Source organism: Kogia breviceps, chromosome 10, assembly GCF_026419965.1.
Source record: "Kogia breviceps isolate mKogBre1 chromosome 10, mKogBre1 haplotype 1, whole genome shotgun sequence".
NCBI classification, from domain to species: Eukaryota; Metazoa; Chordata; class Mammalia; order Artiodactyla; family Physeteridae; genus Kogia; species Kogia breviceps.
In genome coordinates this window covers 41,498,382-41,518,494 of record NC_081319.1, presented here as the reverse complement: position 1 = coordinate 41,518,494, position 20,113 = coordinate 41,498,382, and the positions used below count along the sequence as shown (strand labels likewise).

Here is a 20,113-nt window from a genome sequence, read left to right as displayed (position 1 = left end):
TCCAGCGGACTTCCCGCAGGGAGAGGACCCACGGTTCAAGCCTGTAACAAAGAAGTCTGCTGTCTGCCTCCGGTTCTCCATTCACTTACAGAAGCACGCGGATTCCAGGGAATGACCCACGTCACTGCCCCTTTCACGGCTGACAACACTGAGGCTGAGAGGCCCCATCCAGAGACAGGCAGTGGAAATGCAGAAAGGATGGCCCACCAATGCTCTACTCAAGTCTGAGCTGGTGGGAGGCATGCCCCATCCTGCCAGGCTGAAGAGAGATCCCCAGTGGAGTGGAGTACATGGCGGGTTGCAAGTCTTCTGTCACAGATTAGCAGGGTCTTGGCGGGTTTGTGAGTGGCCTGGCACATTGTGGTGGGCAGGCAAGAGGTCTCTGGGCCTTGGGAGGAAGGGCCAAGGGCTGAAGAGTGGCCATAGCCACATGTGGAGAGAGCAAGGTGATCCAGGAGCGTATGGTCCCACCACTTGGCAACAAACAGGGCGGGCAGGCCAGACCCTGAGCAGAAGGGATCCAATCTTGTGCTGGGTGTCTCTGGGCCAGCCCTTCCCCTTCTCTGGGCCTCAGTTTCCTTATCTGTACCTGTAGCTGAGGGAAGGCAGTGCTGTGGTGTGTACACTTACCTGTGTCACACGGACCCATCTGCTATTGAACACACTGGCAGGGCCTCCATATTGCATAACTTGGGTGGCAGCTCTGTACATGTGCACATGTGTGCAGACTCACACACTGCTCCATGGAATGGCACTGAGAGACCCAGGCACGCAGAGAGGCCAGTGCAGAGTGCGTGTGTACTCCCACGTACTTGAGTGCCCTGGAACATAAACGCATGCTGATGAACACACAGGTCTCACCCAGGCCCAGCTCAGCCCCAGAGCTATTCTGGGCCAGGCCCGAGGCCAACAAGGTCAGAGAATGTCAGCTCCCAACAGGCCCCAGCCACTGTGTCACAGGCCTAGGCCACCCAGCCCCCACCCCCAGCCCAGGCTGAGTCCAAGATGCACTGGATCTCAGCCTGGCTCTGTGACTAGGGGGATCCTCGCTCCCTACCCCCTGCTTCCCCAGAGCTGAACCTTAAGCTCTGGGGTTTCAGGCTCCAGAAGAGAATGTCCACAGGGTCCCCTGGCCCCTGCCAAATAACTCTGCCCACAGCTTCCAACCCAGAGGCCCTGGAGGCTGGACTGGATCCCTACAGGAAACCCATAGGAGCTAAAAATAATACACAAGGGACAAACAGGATTCTGCAGGCCAGCATTCATGCCACCATGCATGGAGGGAACACTATCTTCCAGGCAAGCCAGGCTGGAGACCATGGGGGTCCAGAGCTCCGCCACCCCAGACCTGATGGGCCCAACTGGGAGTGGGGTGCAGGAATATATGGGGACCCTCATAAGAAGTAGAAACAGTACTGGACAGTGAGCAGAGCTCTGGGTTAGGAGCTGAAAACTGACTTTCAGGCCCCAGTTCCTGAGCGACCTTAGGTAGGACACAACCCCTCTCTGGGCCTCAATTCTTCACAAGTAAACAGGGGCGAGGAATAAAAAGGTGGAAAAGGCTTTAGCTTTCAGGATGTCCCTCTCACTATGGTGTTTAACACTGGAAAACTGGAAACACGCAAATATTCAAGAATAAGGAATTGATTGAACAAAGTATAGTTGGGTTTTATACAATGTAATTTCACACTGCCTTTAACAACAGTGACAGCAATAATCATAACGACTTGCATTTACTGAAGGCTTGTAATGTGCAGGTGCCATGATACTGTAGTTATACCCATTTTACAGATGAGGGATTGAAGCTTGGAGAGGTTCAGTAGCCCACTGAGAGCTCACAGCTGTCAATAAGACCATGACCCATAAGTCTTCGTTTTCAGCTTTAATAACTTCAGAAGTTATAAAGTATAAAACTACAAATTTATAAGACACATAATTTGAAAGTTTCATTCTTTATATTTTCTTTATGCTAATTTCATTGTGAATTTTGGATAACTAATTTTTTTCTGTCAAGTTTTGCCATCTTCAAAGGGAAAAAAGAAAATTTAAATAATTAAACTTTCAAATGGTGTCTCTTGTAAGTTTGCAGCCTTATACTTCTGAGGTTATTAAACCTTAAAACTGCACTAAGCCTTTTGGGCCATCTTGTTATTTTAAGTCAGTTTGACTCCAAAGCCTGCATGACAGTATTGACACTGTGTTTGGGGGATGTGGGGATTTAGGATGTTATATTGGGAAAAAGCTCTGGGAAAAAGGTATATGATAAATAGCATATAGTGAGATTTCAGCTGTGTTCAACAGCCTGCTGAGAAGTAAAGCCCACTTGGAGCAGAGGCCATATCAGGGGACACTGGGAACACACATGATTGTATTTCTTTTCAGATTTCTTCACTGGGTTTTCCCTACCTTTTGGATGGAAAGAAGCAATGACATCCTCCCCTCCTGGGCTGAGCTGTCCCATCAAGGAGAGCCAGCTTGTACTCATCACTCCCATAATCATTAGATCATATAATCCTCCCATCAGCCCTGTGATGAGAGTCTTGTCCTCTCCATTCCATAGATGAGGACATCAAAGCAGAGAGGAGTAATGGTTTACTCAAGGCCACTGTCAGGCTCACTAACCTCAGCCCAGTCCAGCCAAGGCTTCTCTGACCCCATTATCCCAAGGGTGACCTCCCTGGCTGGTCAGTGTGGCTTTCATAACAGATGGCCTGAAGAAATGGTGGGCAGAGAGCTGCAGCAAGTGATCTGGGCTTCAGTGAAATTCTTGTTTGCATGATGAGGGCAAGCCTGGGGAGTGCGGGGTGGCCCAGCCCACCCAGTCCCCAGACTTTTCCACCCACCATCAGGGGTCTTCTCGATGGGCTAGTTGTCCTTTGCCAGTGGTTTTCTCATTTTCCTGCGTGCCCTGTCATCTCCTAGCCCTGAGGCCCGTAGATATCCGCAGCTGGCCGTCTCCTCTCTGCTGCAGCCTGCCTTGGTCCTTGCTCATCTGTGGCACTGCCAGGCAGGAGCCGCAAAAGACTCTGGATCTACAGGGTCCCCAGTTCTGAGGGCAGGCCCAAGGCCCAAAGCACCCCAGCCTGCACAGGTCTCCACTGGTGCCCTTGGTGATGAGGAATGCAGGGGTTCAACACCTGGGCTGCTTCTCAGATTAATAATAATGGTAGGAAGGAAGGAAAGGAGGGGGGGGAGGATGGATCAGAGGAGTCTCCCTATCGCAGTCCTCCCCACTCCTCTTCCAAAGTCCTCCCCAGGTCTCCACAGCTCCTCCGAGCCTCCCTCCCTCAATCCCTGGGTTGTCAAGGCTCACTCTGAGGTCAGGACCAGAGTGCAGTGTGGGCCAGGTTCAGTGTGAGGTCAGGGTCATGGCTCAGACTGGAGTGAGAGTCAGAGCTCAGGCTGGGGTAGAGGCTGAGGATCAATCAGAAACAGAACATGGTCCTCCAGCCCTTCCAGGGGAAGCCCACCCTGTCCTGTAGGGTCACAGATGCTGGCTCCTTCAGGAACCTTCCATCACAGCCGCAGCTGGCCACTCTGACCATGCCATCCCCTGTTTCCCCTCTCCCTCCCCCCTGCTCTGGTGTCCAGGGTGACCAGAGCTGCCTCTGGGCAGGAAGCCAGCCCAGAAAGCCCAGGACATCCCCGAGCACCTGTCACCATGGCAACCTGCCTGCCGTGCCATTCCCAACCCCCCCAATCTGGGTCCAGTACAGTTTTTCAAATACAGAACGTCAGAATGGTAAGGGCCTCCTAGATCAGCAGATTCCAGCCCCTCCCTTTTGTCCCAAATGAATAAACTGAGGCCGGAGTGGGGAAGGGACGGTGGGACCTGTTGTTCAAGGACCTGACCCCAGCCTGTCCTCCCTCCCACCCACTCCCGGCCCTATGTCGGTCTCGGTCGGGTTAGGGGAGTGCGGAGTCTGGAGTGTGATCTCCGGAGAGGGGAGGGCCCTCCACCCAGAGTGGTGTGGGAGCGGGCAGCACAGGAACCAGACACCGACAATGAATAAATGATGCCCACTCGCAGCCTGCCTGCGACCAGATCACCACTGCCGAGCGCCGGCTGGCCACCGAGCCAAGGCGGCCCGGCAGGCATCCCTCGGCTCCCCTGACCTGCTGCCGAGCTGCGCGGAGTGCGCGAAGATGGCGGGGCAGCGGCTAGGCGCGGGGCCGCTCTGGGCGCTGGGCGGCGCCGCCCTGGGGGTTTGCCTCGCGGGGGTCGCCGGGCAGCTGGTGGAGGTGAGGCGGGGCGGCGCGGAGGGGCTCGGGGTGGCTGTCACCCTCCAGGCAGAGGGTTGGGGGGAACCTTTCTGACCAGGAGCTGGTTTTTCCCTTCCTCTTGCCCTAGAGGACCTGACTTAATGGGGAGACACAGCTCTATCCCAAGTGCTTCCAGGCTGTGGAGGAGACCCAGCCCCCAGTCTTAGTGTTCTTGGTCGGATGGGAGGGCACAGCCTCTGATTTCAGGAACATTATTCTGATGGGGGAGACTCTCTCTGACCTTAGGGATTACCGGTCTGATTGGAGATACAGCCGGGCATCAGCGAGTGTCTGATGGGGGACACTCAGCCCCTATATTCTAATCTTTGGTCTAGTGAGGTCGAAGGTGGTGGGTGGGAGGCAGGAGGGTGAGGACACCCTTCCTAGACCAGCCATGTGTTGAGTTAGACTCCATGCTGCACACTAGGCCCTGGAGGGGAGGGGCAAGCAGGGCAGGGCCCAAGGACTCAGGGTCTTACTTGGTCCTGGTGATAACTGGGAGCTAGCAAACGTTTCTGAGCCGGCAAGAGTCATGAGTCCTGGTTTGGAAGGAGGATAAATCAGAAGAGGGCACACAGTTGGGAGAACTGTAAGGAGCTGCTAAGACAGATCAGGAAGAGGTGAAGAGGATGGCTGGGGGGGTTGGCCAGGAGCCTGGCTGGGGCCAGGGAGGGAAGGGTGGGGGCCATCTGCAGCCTCCTTGGCTGGCCCCTCTGTACCCCATTCCTGCTGAGCCAGGAAGGGGAGTCAAAGAGGCTGACCAGACCCAAAATTCTGGAGCATTAGGCTGGAGGGAGAAGGCCCAAGAGGCAGGACAAGGGAGGAGTGGGGTCGGAGCCTTGTAGGCAGTGGCAGAGTGGAGATAACAGGGAAACAGAAGTGTAAGAGACAGCCAAGCACCCAGGAGACCCCTCAAGGGGCAGGTGCTGGGGGACGAGATGGGAGAGGGAGGACAGGGCCTTATCCGTGGGGTCTGAGGGGACGCAGCCCTGAACTGGTGGGTCTGAGGTACATGGAGACAGAACCCTGCATGCCCTGTTCCTGCTGCTGACCAGGGGGTGTGATCAGAAGGCTGAGCTGGAGTCAGATGTCAGCTCTAGTGTCCCTGTAAGGGGAGCCAGGCTGGCTTGAGCCCCATGGAGTGTACTTGGTCCCCTCACCAGCTGCCCTGAAGCCTCAGGCACAGAAACTGAGCTGGTCTGGGTGTAGGAGAAGCCTGAGCGTAGGGGTCAACTCAATTCTGAGCCAAGGATTCTTCCCTCAGCCCCCAGGAAAACATCTTCTCCCAGCCCATCAAGGGAAACTGCATTTCAAGTCCATCTGCTTGCCATCTGCCTACAGCCTGAACGAGGGCCTGGCTGAGTCCATGCGATCCAGGGAAGCACCAGAAAGATGAGCAGGGCTGGGGTCCATGGCACCACCCACCCCACCCACAGGCATCACCCTCCATCAGCCTGTGAGGTTCTGATGGAGGCCAGGCCTCCAAGCTTACGTTCAGACCCCCAGCAGTGCCCACAAGGAGATGCCCGACTGTTACCTGTTTCCCTCTACCCAAGACCCCTATCAGCGTGTCTTGAACAAAGCTGGAACGAGAATGTGTAAGAAGTGAGCTCTTGGCTGCCCAGGCTCTGAATCTGAGATCTTTACCGTGGCCCTCAGAATCTTCCGGTTATACAACCCAACTGGGCCAACACACTGAGCCTTAGTTTCAGGGAACCCTGCCACTGCCCAGACCTTGGCCCTGACTCTACAGATGGGTGCCCAAACACATGCATGTGTATCCAACTGCACGTGCCCTATACCCACAGTGCCCAGCCCTAACCCCATATGTGTGCCCCAACCCCACACACGTGGGCCAGACCTCACAGACATGTATCTGAGCCTGCAAATGGGTCCAGGTCCCTGGGATGATGCTGAGGAAGGATATCGTGTCAGTTTTACCGCTCAGGTTGTGTAGAGAGCTTCCCAGAGACCACTGGAACCATCCCACTCAAGTTAACAGACGGAGAAACTGAGGCCTAGAGAAAATAAGTCTCCTACTCCAGTTTGCCTTGGTTAAGGGCCGAGAATCATGTACCACTCCTGGGCACAAAGACCCCCTGGGTTACCTGGGACAGGTTGCTGATCCTCTCCAAGTGTCCCCAATACATACTGAAGGGTGGTGTCCATTAGATGAAGAAGTACCTGGCTTTTGGTAGGTGCCCCATCTATGCTTATGGACCAGAGGAAAGACTGGACAGATGGTTGAGCTGTGGGTGGCTTTTCCTTCCCAGAGAGCTGGAAGAGACTCCTCATGTCTGTCCTTATTTGGTTAATCAGGGGACAAGGCACTGCACAGATGCCCCAGGATCCCCTCTCCCTCCAAGTACTAACCCCCATCCACACCCCTCAGCCAAACCTGGTGACAGAGATAGGGTCATATCCCTCTCAGCCCCACAGGTCATGGATAGGTCTTGCTCCCACCCACCAGAGCAGGGCCATGTCCCCTCAGACCCCCAGGACAGGGTGGTGTCCTACTGGGAAGGTGGGAAGTGGCGCCCTGTGCTCTGCTCACGATTGCTCCAGCCATGCTTACAGCTTTTGGCCTCCAGGTGTCGCTACTGCATTTCAGACAAATTATCTAGACCCGTTTTGTGAGGATTCTGGCCTAGCCTTCTGGTCAGAGGCGGTGACTCAGGTAGGACAGGTGACTGCTGAGGCCACCTGGTGGGAGTCCTGGTCAAGTTACAGAGTCAGGGGGCCCTGACTCCAGTTGCACACCCCACCCCACACGGGAGGTACATGTGAACAATGTCCCACAGGACAGGACTCGCCTTGTCTCTGGCCTTGGTCCTGAGACCCCATCTGCCTGTGTGGAGGAGCCCAGGGCTGGAGCAGGAGAGAAGGGGCCTTGAACCTGATTGGGACAAACCATCCACCTTTGCCCCTTGGGCTTTGGTTTCCTCAAGCATCAACCACCCTTGCACTCCAAGTTCCCAGCTCCATGGTTCTGGGGCTTTACCCTCTTCCCGTTCTAAATCTAGAACTTCCCAAGCTCTGAGGCATTGTTTATGAATGTCTAAGACACTTGATTCTAGGAGATTCTGAAATGTTTGGACTGAGTGAGTGCTTGCTGAGAGCTGGGCCTCTCTCGGCCCCGTCCCAGCCCCTGGCCTCTGCCTGGCTCATTCCACTCTCTCCTGACCCACAGCCCAGCACGGCCCCACCCAAGCCCAAGCCGCCCCCGCTGACCAAGGAGACGGTGGTGTTCTGGGATATGCGCCTGTGGCACGTGGTGGGCATCTTCTCGCTCTTCGTGTTGTCCATCAGTGAGTAGCTGCTCCCCCCATCACTGCCCCCTGCCGCTGCCACAACACAGCGGGAGCCCGGCACCGCCTCATCACCCCCACCACACCCCCGCTCCACCCCCAGGGGCTCAGAGCAGCAATTCCGGGCAGGGCAGGCAGGCCAGGCGCCCACAGGAGGCCCGCTGTGGTTTCTGGCACCTCCTGATCTACACAAAGTCCCTGTGGAGGGCTGACAGGCCGGTGGTGACCTGAAGTATTCTGCCCGACCCGCGATGCAGCCACATGGCAATTATGGTAATTACAGGGGACTCCACTGAACCAGGACGAAGACGTGTCATTTTTCCCTATCGTTGGCCTCCTCATGCTTTTTCTGCAGTTTGGCCAGCTTAAAACACCCACACCCAGGGGCCCCAGCAAGGCCACCCTTGGCTGCAGCTCAGCCCAAAGGCTCCCCAGACACCCAGCAAATGTGGCTCCCAGGCTGCAAACCCTGCATTGTCAAATACCATTTCCCTGGAATGACTCACACCCACCTCAGTCAAAAGCAGGAAACCCCTTCCTCTCTTGGACCTGGGAGTTGCTTGATGTGAAGTCGCAACAGAAGCCGGTTTGGCATGCTCCCTTCAGTTGTCCTTCCAGAGTTGGGGTCTGGAATTGGGGAAAAGGGGGCCGAGAAACGCCTACTGGATGGCAGAGGCTGCCAGGGTACAAAGCAGAGTCTGACAGAGGTTCCTACAGGCCAAAGGGAGGAGTAGTGGGGCACAGGCAGTAAAGAGAAAGAAAACACACTCCCCCAGCAAAGGGTTCATGGAGGAGGGGTCCTCCAAGCTGTAGATCGGTAGGATGGATGAGTGGTTTTGTGTTAGGCAGCTGGAAAGGCATTACAGGCAGAGAGGTACAGTGTGGGCAGAGGTGCAAGGAAATGGCCTCCACACAGGTCTCAGATAACCCCTATAAGACGTTTACTGAGTGCACCCGGGTCAGGGGCTAAAGGAGCATTTAAGTTCTAGCTGGAGCTATCCTGGGGGCAGGGCTGATCACAAGGGCGCATCCAGATGCAGGGGCTCCAGGGGAGACAAGGACCCTCTAATCTGCATGTGCTTCTCCTGGCACCAGAAGTGCCCTTCCACGCCCCCATGTCTTCCCGGCTGGAGTGGGAGCAAGATCTGAGCAAGAGCCTGCATTTTGTTCCTAGCCAAGGCCAATGATGAGTCAGGCTTCTGAGTGGAGGGCCCATAGAAAAACAGGTGTGGCTGCAGCCCCACCTCAGGTGTCCAGAGAGGGGAATAACCCCTAGTACCAAGAGGCAGGGTTGGGGGTGGTATCTGCCCTGCAGGGGCCACAGGAGCAATCCAGGGTGCAGGTCCAAGGAGCAGCTCTGGGGCACCCCAAGAAGCAGGGATGAGGGCACCATGGGGCCTCAAGACACACAATGGTTTCTCCAGGGCTCTGCTTGGCCCTAGATGGTAGAGGTACCTGGGGCCACATAGGAAAGTTGCAGTGTCAGGCCCCAAAAGGCACTTGGACCTCAACCACACAGACTGACTTCCACTCCCAAACCCATTTCCTAGAGAAAGGTAAGGGATAGTCCCAAAGGCCTCTGAGCAACAGGTTAGCATTTGTTACCCTCTATATGCAGGGCTCTAGGGAGTAGGGAACGCCATCTCCTGGGGAGGAAACATCTTTCCCACTTCCCTGTCTGCTTGGGCATAGGTGGTACAGCTGTTTGTGGAACATCACCCCCAGAACCTTGTGGAGAGAGCTGGAGTTGGATGGGGTACCTCTTCGGGGTCCCCTCCAGCCTGGGTACCCCTATCCCAAGCCCCTGCCTGGGCCTGGAACTCGATCCAAGGAACTTTGTTTCTCTCCTCTTTGAAGAGAAGCAAACAGGCCAGGCTGGGTGGGGCAGGCCTGGAGTGAGGGGCGGTGCTTGAGTCCTGCTCTGACTGCCAATAGCTGTGGCTGAGCTCCCTTTAAAGCCCAGGCCTCCAGCCTTTGCAGAGAGCATGGGCATGGTCCTGAGGAGGCACCTGGTGGGGTAGCTGGAAGAGGTGGTCCAAGCCAGTAGGGTAGAGGTCCAACCTTGGACCTCTGGCACACAGGGGTCTGGAGAGGACCAGAACCCAGTTGTTTGGGTAAGAAAGGCAGACCTACTGCTGGGACCCTTGCACAACTAACCCCCCACCATGTGTTCCTGGATGCTGTTGACACCCCATCCATTTATTCAGGAGTCCAGTCCTGTCCTCAGCCACAAAGGCTTTGAACCATCTCATTCATTTGTTTTCTTTCATTCTGTGAGTCTGGGGGAGACTCAGTGGGACCACAACATTGGCTGACGGGGTTGCACAAGATGACCCCAAGGGGTGCTCCAGCCCAGGCCACATGGGTCTGATCTACCTTCCCTAAAATAGGCCTGACTTGTCCTGCCTGGCCCTCCTGCCCCTAGGAGTCTGTCAGGAAGTTATGTCTGGTCATCTGATTTATAATAGGAAGCAGCTCCATCCCCTCCCCTGAGGCTGGGGCCAAGGTGGTCAGACTGTAGGGGCCTTAGAAAAATAAACTCAGTCCAGCCAGGTCCTGGCAGCCCTGCCCTGCCCATCCCTAGACAGGCCAGCTCCATGCCCTGGCCCAGCTTGCGTGGGCACAGCTGCCCTGAGCCAGAAAACCACTCCTGGAATAACTCTGTCTGAGGTGAACGCGCCGGGGCAAGGTCTGTGCCCTCTTTCACGCTCTCACAGCCAGGAGCAGCCCTGGCTTGTCCTCAGGGAGGTTGAGGAGGATGCAGCCATGTCCTCCAGGGTCTGAGGTGCTCTCAGGAGCCTGGGGAGGAAAAACTAGGATGCACAGGAGCCCAGAGGCCTGGGTTAGAAGCACAGGACACCCTCCAGGAGGCTGTAGCTTGAGTCATGGTCTAGCCCACTGCCTGCCCTCCAGGACCTCTCAGTCTAGTCAGAAAGACCCCCCCAGAACCAGGACTGGTAACATAATATACAGGGCCAGTGCAAAATGAAATTGTGAGCCCCTCTGTTCAAAAATTATTAAGAATTTCAAGAAAGTGACAGCAGAATAACAAACCAAGCACAAGGCCCTCCTGAAAGTGGGCCTACTATGTGAAGCCAGCCCAGCTCAGGAAAGATATTTTGAAAATCCCAGAGCCCACAGGGGTTTTGTCAAAATGTGGAGCCTCCTGAGAGGGTCTCTTGGGTAGGACACACATAGATAGACGGAGACAGGCCTGAAATTTGGGACCCACTCCTGGGTGTCTGAGCTCTGGCCCTTGCCAAGCCTTCTCTGTCCTCCCCGTAGTTATCACTCTTTGCTGTGTCTTCAACTGCCGCGTGCCACGGACCCGGAAGGAGATTGAAGCCCGGTACCTACAGCGAAAGGCAGCCAAGATGTACACGGACAAACTAGAGACTGTACCACCCCTCAATGAGCTCACAGAAATCCCTGGAGGTGAGCAGTCCTGGCCCCCAGCCCCGCCACCGTCCGACTCTGCCACGCTGGCCAGTTCCTCGATCCTGCCACCCACAGTTGCCCTATTCTGCCCCTCTACCTGGTTCGGGGGGGGAGGGGACCCAGCCCTGTTTCTGGAGACCAGAGCAACGAAATGGGTCAGAGTGAGGCAGGGAAAACAAGGAGGTATTTTGCAGGTAGGAGAGGTTTGGAAGGAAGAAGGAATGAAGGGCTGGACTGGGAGCCTCTGGTGCAGGCCCTAGGACCCTGTCTCACTCCTGTTGCACTCTTTTTCCTCTGCTCCACAGGTGATAAGAAGAAGAAGAAGAAGGACAGTGTGGATACAGTGGCCATCAAGGTAGAGGAGGATGAGAAGAATGAGGCCAAGAAGAAAGAAGAGAAATGAGGAGAGCTTCCTGGAGGTGGAGGCTGGGGCTAGCTGGCCCTGGCCAGAGTCCAGACATCGTAGACTCCAAGCTCATACATGGACCATAGAGGTTGAAGAACACCTCTCCCTGCTCAGAGGGGGTTGCTGAGGCCCAGGACCCTGTCCTAGAGCCTACTGGGGCAAGGATATGACTGTACCAGGTGTGCTGCCTCCCAGCCTGGACTCCACTCCTTTCACCCCATCCACGTGGCCACTCAGCAGAGGTGGTCTTGGGCCACTGTCCCTCTGTAGATCCAAAGTGGCCTCTACCCACCCAGACATGCCTCTGTCCCCTCTTCTGCCAGGAACAGCAGTGGCTAAAGGGGTAATGGGATGTGGGTTTCCTTCTGGAAGGGGATGGCTGACCTGGATGGGCTAGATGTGAGGCCACACCAGGCTGGCCATGAGGAGGGAGAGGGTGACTGGGGGAAGCAGGGGCAGCAGAAGGTTCTCGGACTTAGCTGGATAGCAGCTCTGGTGGTGAGGGGGCTGCCCCAAGCCTGGCAGGGGTTCTGGTCCAGGGCAGTGAGCAGAGGGAGACCAGAAGCAGAACCCCCAGCATAGCAGATACCGAGCTCTAAGCAATGGATACACTTGTCTTACACGCTGTGATGCAGCTGAGGCTGCTGGAGGGCCTAGCATGAGGCCCATGGGCTCAGGGCTAGGGGCTGCAGGGATGCAGAAGGCTGAGGCCAGTGGGCCAGAGAGAGAAGGGCCCCATCTTGGGAATCCAGGGAAAATTTGAGAAGCCAAGGGGGACTTTGGGTTTTTCTGCTGGCCCTTTCTAGGCTCAGCTGTGGTAGCAGGTGTCAGGGCCCCAGATCACTGCAGGGGACAGTGAGGGATTGAGGCAGCAACCAGCCTTCTACCTGCTGAATATATCAGCACAGAGCTTCCTCTTCCATTCTTAACTATGGTGCCTAAAAGAAGCACTGCTAGCCAGAAGGTGAAGGCTCAAACTTGACCTGGGGACTGAATCCTTGGGGAGGGGAGATGCAGAGAGGGGTTTCTAGATGGCAGCGAACATCAACTGAGGTACTCAGACCTGGGCCTGGAGACTAAGGAGACACTGGAGATTTCCGAGCCAGGGGGAGCTGCTGACAAAGCTCACGCTGCCTCTGCAGCCTGCAGAGATTTGTAAATAAAGCTGAGTGCCTTCTCAAAACTGAGTGACCTGAGATGACCCCTCAGGATGCCCCATCCCTGGAGCATTTACATGGAGGGTGATGCAGTGATCAGTGACAGGTGGTGTAGGCCAGGCTGACGTTCCCTCTCCTGACTTTTCTCCCAGCCTGAATTCGGATGAGCTGGTGGGAGAGGTGGTGGCCAAGAGGCAGAGGGTCAGCTGCAGCTAGTGGGGCCTAGCCCTGAGGCAGGGCATCAGGACCAGGGAGGAAGCTGCCTGCTCTCCACTTGCCTCTGCTCCACACCCTGGGTTTCAATAAGTGGGTGCTTGGGACACAGAGGAGTCAAACCTGGATTCTGACCTGGACCTGGACCATTATTACACAAGAAGAGAGAACCAGGCTAACATGGGGGAAGGAGCAGGGGGTCTTAGAGCCATGAGTGGGCAGAGAGATTACAGAAGGCCCTGCTGTGGAAGCTGAGTACTCACTGCGCCACCAAGTGGGAACCCTGACTCTGTCCTTGGGCTCCAGCCTATGGGCTTCTCATACATATGGCTGTGGCAAAGATCATTCTACTCATCCAAGCCAGAGCCCTCCTGTTGGCTGGGCAGCAGAAGCCCAGAGGAGCAGGGGCCACTATAAGTCAGAGAAGCAGCTGGTAATGCCAGAGGTAAGTCCAGGCCCGGGCTACATCTGCGCTGCCAGCTGCCTCCCTGACCTCTGACCTGGGCCTCCACTAGCCCTTTATGGACTGGCATGTCTGCTGATGGTGGGGATAATATCTGATCCCAGTGGGCATCTGCCCCAGTCTCCAGACAGGGGACAGGGCTGGAAGGTCAAAGTCTACTACAGTGCTTCAGGGCAATAACAAGGTATGTTCTAGCCACCAGCCAGAAGATGGGCCAAAGTCAAGGAGAACACACTTACCTCCCCGGCCCAGACAGAGCTGCACCCTCATGCCCAGCCTCACATTGTGTCCTGGAAGCTCCAGCTTCAGCCTGACCCTCCATCATCTGACCCCAACATCTAGGCCCTCCATCATCAGACCCCAATATCATCCCTACACACTCCCTCCACCTTCTGTGGGAGCCACCCTGAACCTTTGGATGGAGGCGGATCCCGGTGCTCTGTACTTTTCAGTATAAACTGCCCGGAGTCACCCATCCCACCCCTGTCTGGTTCTCTCATCTCCCACTGGAGCAGGCCCAGGAAGGAGGAAGCATGGGGAAAAGAAACATTTAATTGAGCACCTAGTCTCTGCCCTGCCTTGCGGGGCCGTGAGAGCTGCACCCGTAGCATTCTAGGCACAGAGGGTGAGGAGGGGCCTGGGCAAGGGAGGGTGCACCCAGAGACAACGGCACGAGTGTCAGAGGACAGCAAGGAGGTTGAGGGGCAGCAAGAGTGCCAGAAGCAGGGCCCTGGATGGGGCTGGCAGAGTCTGCCCATTGAGGCGTTCCCACTGCTGGCAGGAGGAGATGTGTGGGTAGATGGGCAGGGCCTTGCTCTTCTTGCAGCCTGGGCCCCAGCTCACCATTCCCACCAGGTACCATATGCTCTCCACAGGACAGGCCAAGGGCTCACCACTTATCTCCTGAGGGGAGGGGTGGGGGAAACAAAAAAGGAGGCCAGATGTGGTCCAAGGGAGACTTAATCCAGCTCAGGAAGAAGCAGGGTGCCCTCACATCAGACCTTCCCTGCAGCCCCCGAGTGTCACATAGCTGAGGGGTGCCCTTGAGGTCCTGACCCAGGAGACCTTCCTCCAAGGGCTCCACCTCCCATCTCTCTCTTGCCAGTTCTCCATCCCCCATCTCTTTAACACCCACCCTCCATCTTCCCACTACCTCCCATTCTTCTCCCTCATCTCCAACCTCCATCCCCTCTCCCCATCTCTCTCACCCCAACCTTCATCTCTGTCCTCCCAATCTCCATTCCTCATCAAATCTCCCCTCCCCCATCTTCCTATCTTCCCCCTCAGGCACCCCTGCTCATCCCCATCCCCTTCCCCACCTCCCCGCAGGTCCTGCGTTGCCTGTGCGCCCAGCCCCATTCCTGGCCAGGTGCCCTTGGAGGCAGGTGAGCAAGGGGGACGAGATGCTCACATAGCAAAACTGTTCCTGTTGACGTCCTTTGCACAAATCATCTGGGAGTTGATGATCTGAATCAGAGAGGGGATTTTGGAGAACCTGTGGTAGAGGCTTTCACACTCTGTGCTGTTCAGGATAGTGACTTCCTTCTCCTGGATGGTCCTAAACTGGGGCCACACACCTGTGGGACAGGGGCCCTCATTCAGGCTTGGTGGTTTCGCTCCTGCCCACTGCCACCAGCCTTGTGTCCATCCTCCCTTTGTTCTTTGCCACTCCTCCAGCCTCTTCTCCTTGCCACACAGCAGCTCTGGAGACCTCTCCAGGCTTAAGCCACCCACCACTCCAGCTGATGCTTCCCAAGGGCCCCTTGACATAGAGACCTTGGGAGCAGGCTACCCATGATCTGGCCTTGTTGGACCTGGTCCCACATCCTGCAGAGTACTATCCATTGAGTCCATTCTGATCTCAGCTTCTTGGCTCCTGCGTTCCTTCTATCCCCAAAGCCTACCAGGCCTATCTAAGGTCCAAATCCTGCCTTTTCTTCAAGCTTTCCCCAAAGGCCTCTTCCTTCTCTAAGCTTCCCTAGACTCCCCTCCGTGGGTCTCAGGCACTCTTTACTCCCCTCCCCGCTCTCTCGATTGTATCTCTGTCCCTAGTCTGAGCTCCTAGGGGACAGGTGACTTCCAACCATTCCCAGCCATTCCTCAGATAGGCCATGGCAGGCATAACAAAAAGCCACCCCACCCCAGGCTGGAGACCCTGTGGGTGCTTTCAGGCAAGCTGGCTCTATGAGGCCACAGGGAAGGGCGCCTCTTTTGTGGGAAAAGAATAGGGGTTCCCTGAAGGAAATGGACATTCCTGGGGCTCATAAGGAAATGGTCCCTTGGACAGCCCTGGGACAACACTCTTGCTCTTTGGGCTCCTAAGTTGGTATGATGAGGGACTGAGGGCCACTCCTGGGGGAGGGAACCATGAGTGGACCCTCAGTGACTCCCACCTTCCAGGTGCAGATTACCCTTAGCCAGCCACATGGGATCTTCTGGGGAGCCTTTTACAGACACAGAACCCTGCTCCTCTCACCTTGGCTGTTCTGCCTCAAGACATGGATGCCCTGGGATTGTGTGCAGACAGTAAGATACTACTCTGTGCCCCCTCTACCTTCAAGGAAGTCCTATTTACAACCCTGGCCTGGGCCTGAGGGTTCAAGGGCAATCTGGGTCCCATAAGGCCTAAATGGCCATGATACATTCACTGCTGAGACCCTCAAAGGGAAAGAGACCTCAGAGATGAGAGCCTGACGGGGGTGGGGGTGGGGTCCCTGGGGGAGGTGTCTCAGAAATATCTGCCCATGGTAGACCCTGGTCTGCACCCAGGTCCTCTCCCACACCACCCACCCTGCTGTGGGGAGGCTCTGACTTACCATCAACCCTGGGGAGTCCCCAGCCTGTCACAGTGCAGAGGGCGTGGTCCTTTAGCGCATAGTCCAAGCCAGGCAGGCAGATGGGCCAGATATACTTGTTGTACTTAAGTGGCCGCTCAAGCTTAAGTAGGGCAATGCAATGTCCTTGGCCTGGGTGACCCCGGACCAGTACCGATGGGACCAATGATGGCTGTTCACGATGACCTGCTGTGCCAGGACGTCGACAGTAGACTTGGATATCTGGTCAACCCATGGACTCCCCACCCTCACTGAATAGGTAACATCACTCTTAGGGGAACAGCAAGGAGAGTCCTCCATCAGCTCCAAGAACCCTACCTCAGCCTGTACCCCCTACCCTCCACCACACTGTTGCACCCTGAGCAAATCCAGGTAGGTCACCCACCTGCTTCAAGCCCCAGAGCCCACTCCTCACAACAGATGTGAATGGGGCCCTGCACACACACTGTATGGTCCAGTCCTCACAACAACCCTTCATTTTATGGAGAGGGAAAATGGGGCTCAAGTGACTGACTCAAGGTTACACAGCTAAGAAGTGTGGAGCTGGGATGTGGACCCAGTTTTCTCTGGTTCCAAACTCTGGACTCTGTCCAGCATCCCATGTTGGGCCCTGGAAGTGACAGAGACCTTGTGCAATCAGCCCTGCCTTGCCCTCCAGCCTCCTTTCTCAGTGTGTCCCTTAGGCTTGGAGCTCGCTTCTCCACTGGTCAGCCCTCATGGCCAGATGTGACCCTCAGGCCGCTCCCTGGCCCCAGAACATGGGCATGCTCACTCTCTCATCCCCACACTGACCAGATTCCCCTGTGAGCATCTATCTTCTTGTCTGTCTTCCCCAGCAACCTGAGAGGAGTGGTGCAGCCCTTTTCTGCCCCCAGTGCCCAGGCCAGGCCTGGCTTCAAAGAGTGCCAAAGCTGTTGGTTGAATGAAGGAAGGAATGCGTAAGTGAAACAAAGGGTGTGGAGCAGAAGAATTAGGACATTCTTTCTGCGAATAGGAGGAAGGAGGCCTAGACAGTGGCTGCAAGCCTCCATTTCCTATCTATGGAATGACTGCACAGGACTGGAGGGGGCAAGGTGAGGGGAGGAAACCCCCAGCTCCCAGGAAGGAATCTGCAGGACTCATCCCCCACCTGCTCAGAGCTAGGGTGAGGTGGGGCTAGGACTATGGTGTCTGCCACTGATGGGCCAGCTGGCAAGATGACTGGGGCCCTGGTGGCTCCAATGACTTTCCACCCATCCATCTAGGCCCCGACTCACTGGATCATGCAGTGGGCCACGGTCAGCACCCACTCGGAGTCAGTGAGGGTGCCTGCATAGATATGTGTGCCATTGGCCCGCACACTGACCATCCATGGCCACCGCCAAGCCATGGCCTCCGGATCCCTGAGGGTGGGGTCCCGCTCATAGGAGAAGCCATAGGCTAAGGAGGAAAACGAAAGGAGCTTGATAACGAATGGGCCCTTCCAGCCACATCCCACAGCACCTCTCCCTCCTCCCTCCCCTCAGCCTGATCTCTCACCTCTCTAGCTGGCCTGCAGCCATCCAATGATTCTCCTTCTTCATTGGTCATCACACAATGATGTTGTTCACATGAGGACTGGGGTCTCCAGCCTCAGAAGGGCCTCAGCACTCCCCAGGTATCCCTCTCTCTGGTCCCACAGCTTAGGGCCCAGGGCGTTCCCAGCTGACCAGCCTGGTGCGCCACTAGTTCCTTTGTCCTGGTCAAGCAGACCTCAGCTCTGGCCAGGCCCTTCACAAACCCATCTGAGTTTCCATCTGGTTCCCTTACTTCAGCCAAGGAAGACCACTCCCCCGCCTCTAGGATCCTTCTCCTGTGATTCAGTGAGAGAAAGGCAGGTGACCTAAGAGAAAAATGGGTAGTGTGCATGAACACATACATCTGAGGACAAAACCCCAATAGCAAACGAACGCAGAAGCTCTTCAGCCCCATTAGTCCTCAGGGAAGCGTGGACTTAAATCACAGTGAGGTTCTGCTCACCACCACCTGCCAGGCAAAACTAAATGTCCCTGATACCAAGTGTTGGTGAGGAGCACGGCCCCAGACTGCTCACTCACTGCTGGAGGGAGGGTCAATGGGTGCAGCCACTTTGGAAAAGCTTTTATGGAAAAAGTTCTTTAAACTGAAGATGCACATATCCAACACCACAGCAGTCCCGCTCCTACGTGTTCCAAATGGATTAGAGGGTTGTGAGATCAATGTAAGTGGGCTGTCACCAGTGGCTGTAAAGGCTAACACAGGAGAGGGAATAGCAGCATGCACAGCAGGGTGCAGCTGGGTCCTGTGTGTGACTTTCTGTGACAGTTAAATTCTGTGCACTCAGTTCCAGGATGAGAAGTATTTCTTATGTGGGTCTTACTTCAACATGCTTGGAAGCCACTGCTGGAGAGAATGTCTTGTGGGTGTGCCCCGAGACACACAAGGGAAGGTTCCCTGAAAGCCATGCTGGAGACCCCCAAAGGCCTTGGCTGGGAGCCTGGATCAGGGAATGGGCCGGATGGAGAGGCGCTGTCCCCACAGACCGTTCAGGGAGGCAGGACGTGAGCACACCCCAGGCTCCCCCGACCTTCCTTGCCTCCTACCTCAACAGCATGGGAGGCCTGGCCCACAATAGGTGCTCAATAAGCACTGGTAAAAGGAAGGTCCCCTCTCACTCTCCGTGCCCCTTCTTCCGCTGTCCCTTAAGGTCCTCAAGGCTGCTTGGGCACCCTTCTCCAGCGTGGAGGCCACAGTACTCAAACGGGGAAGGAACTCACCCTCGTCGGCTGTTGAAGCAGAGTACTGAAGGGTCCTGGGCGGCTGGCTAGTGGCAGCCTTCCGGGGAAAGTGACATCCGCCCGAGGGACAGGTGGCACTGGGGGCACAGGGGGCGCCAAGGTCGGCGGGGGCATCCGTGGACAGTGCCCCCGGCACTTCGCCAGCGCCCAAGCAACCTGTGGAAGGACGCAGAGGATCAGAGGTGGAGGCCAGGCCTGTGGGAGGAGGGGCGGGGGCGGGGCTCACCCGCGGGCCGAAGCAGCAGCAGCAGTAACAGCAGTAGCATCAGCAGGAGCCCGGCGTGGTCAAGGGCGGACGTCCGGGGGCGCGGGGGACTGCGGCTGACGGCCAGCGCCCCACACCAGAGCTCCATCCCCGAGAAGCAGCGATAAGCCGCGGCGCTCCTCTCGCGACGCCGTTCCCAGGGCTCGCCCCACGACGGCGCCCCCCATTGGCAGCCAGCGGCAGCTTCTTTGGTGTGGTGGGCGCGGGCGCTCCCGACCCCGTCCGCGTGGCGCCCCCCAGTGGCCCCCCCGCGATGGTGCTCCTAGTGTCCCGGCCGCCCACTGTCTGGCTTGGTGGTGCTCAGGACTGCCTGGCTTCTGGCCACGCCTCTGCCCTCCTGGGACCCCGTGTCTCCCAGTCGGCCTGGCCAAGCAGTTTCCTGGAGTCCCTTAACCTCACCTCGGCCGGTTCTTGCACCTCTTCCTCCGGCAGCCCACTTCCATCCCTTCCCCGTGAGATGAAGGCCCAATCCCTGGGGCTGGCATCCGGGATTTCCAAGCGGTCCCACCTGCCCTAGAGCCTGGTAATTATGGTGGGGCCTTGCCCCAGGGCACTGAAATTAAGCAGATTGAAATGTTTTCAATAATAATATTTCAAGACTGCATAATTTTAAGCATTGTCGCCATTCAGCAAATGCCCTTCCCTTACAGATCCATCTGCTTAGAAAGATGACACAGGTGTGGTTTCCATAAACAGAGAAAGAGGGATAGTAACCATTGGGCCCTTCTGGGAGCAAAAGGCCACTTGTTATGTTGGAATTTGGGGAACATTTTGATGGCTCAGTGACACAGATGGATAACACAATTAAAAAGTATTCTGGGGAAATCCTATGAGAAGCTTTGGTTCAAAGCTGTTGAAAAATTCTAGCCTAATAAAAGATAAGGTGAAAGCTAAATCAAGCCAGGACAATCTAACATTTGCCAGCTCCTGCTGTCTTGGGAGAGACAATAGGGCTGGCCATTCAGTACTCC

The 20,113-nt window shown here is 56.2% G+C and overlaps 2 protein-coding genes across 3 annotated transcripts; one reads left to right on the top strand and one right to left on the bottom strand.

The window, feature by feature from the left end:
* Positions 1-3,775: 3,775 nt before the first annotated feature.
* Positions 3,776-12,598, top strand: TMIE (transmembrane inner ear). Of its 2 annotated transcripts, XM_059076698.2 has the most exons (4): positions 3,776-4,242; positions 7,454-7,571; positions 10,857-11,006; positions 11,315-12,598. In XM_059076698.2, the coding sequence occupies exons 1-4, from the start codon at positions 4,147-4,149 to the stop codon at positions 11,410-11,412; spliced, it is 462 nt and encodes a 153-aa protein (XP_058932681.1). In that variant the 5' UTR covers positions 3,776-4,146; the 3' UTR covers positions 11,413-12,598. The 2 variants fall into 2 exon arrangements, with proteins under 2 accessions (XP_058932681.1, XP_058932680.1); XM_059076697.2 differs by lacking the exon at positions 3,776-4,242 and having other exon boundaries at positions 7,352-7,571.
* A 1,309-nt stretch (positions 12,599-13,907) lies between these two features.
* PRSS50 (serine protease 50) lies at positions 13,908-19,230 on the bottom strand. Its single transcript, XM_067043189.1, is given in 8 exon segments — positions 13,908-14,151; positions 14,660-14,682; positions 14,685-14,825; positions 16,065-16,203; positions 16,206-16,350; positions 17,339-17,501; positions 18,857-19,033; positions 19,104-19,230. Coding segments are annotated over 8 exon segments (1,140 nt in total). The 3' UTR covers positions 13,908-13,926.
* Between the last annotated feature and the right edge of the window lie 883 nt (positions 19,231-20,113).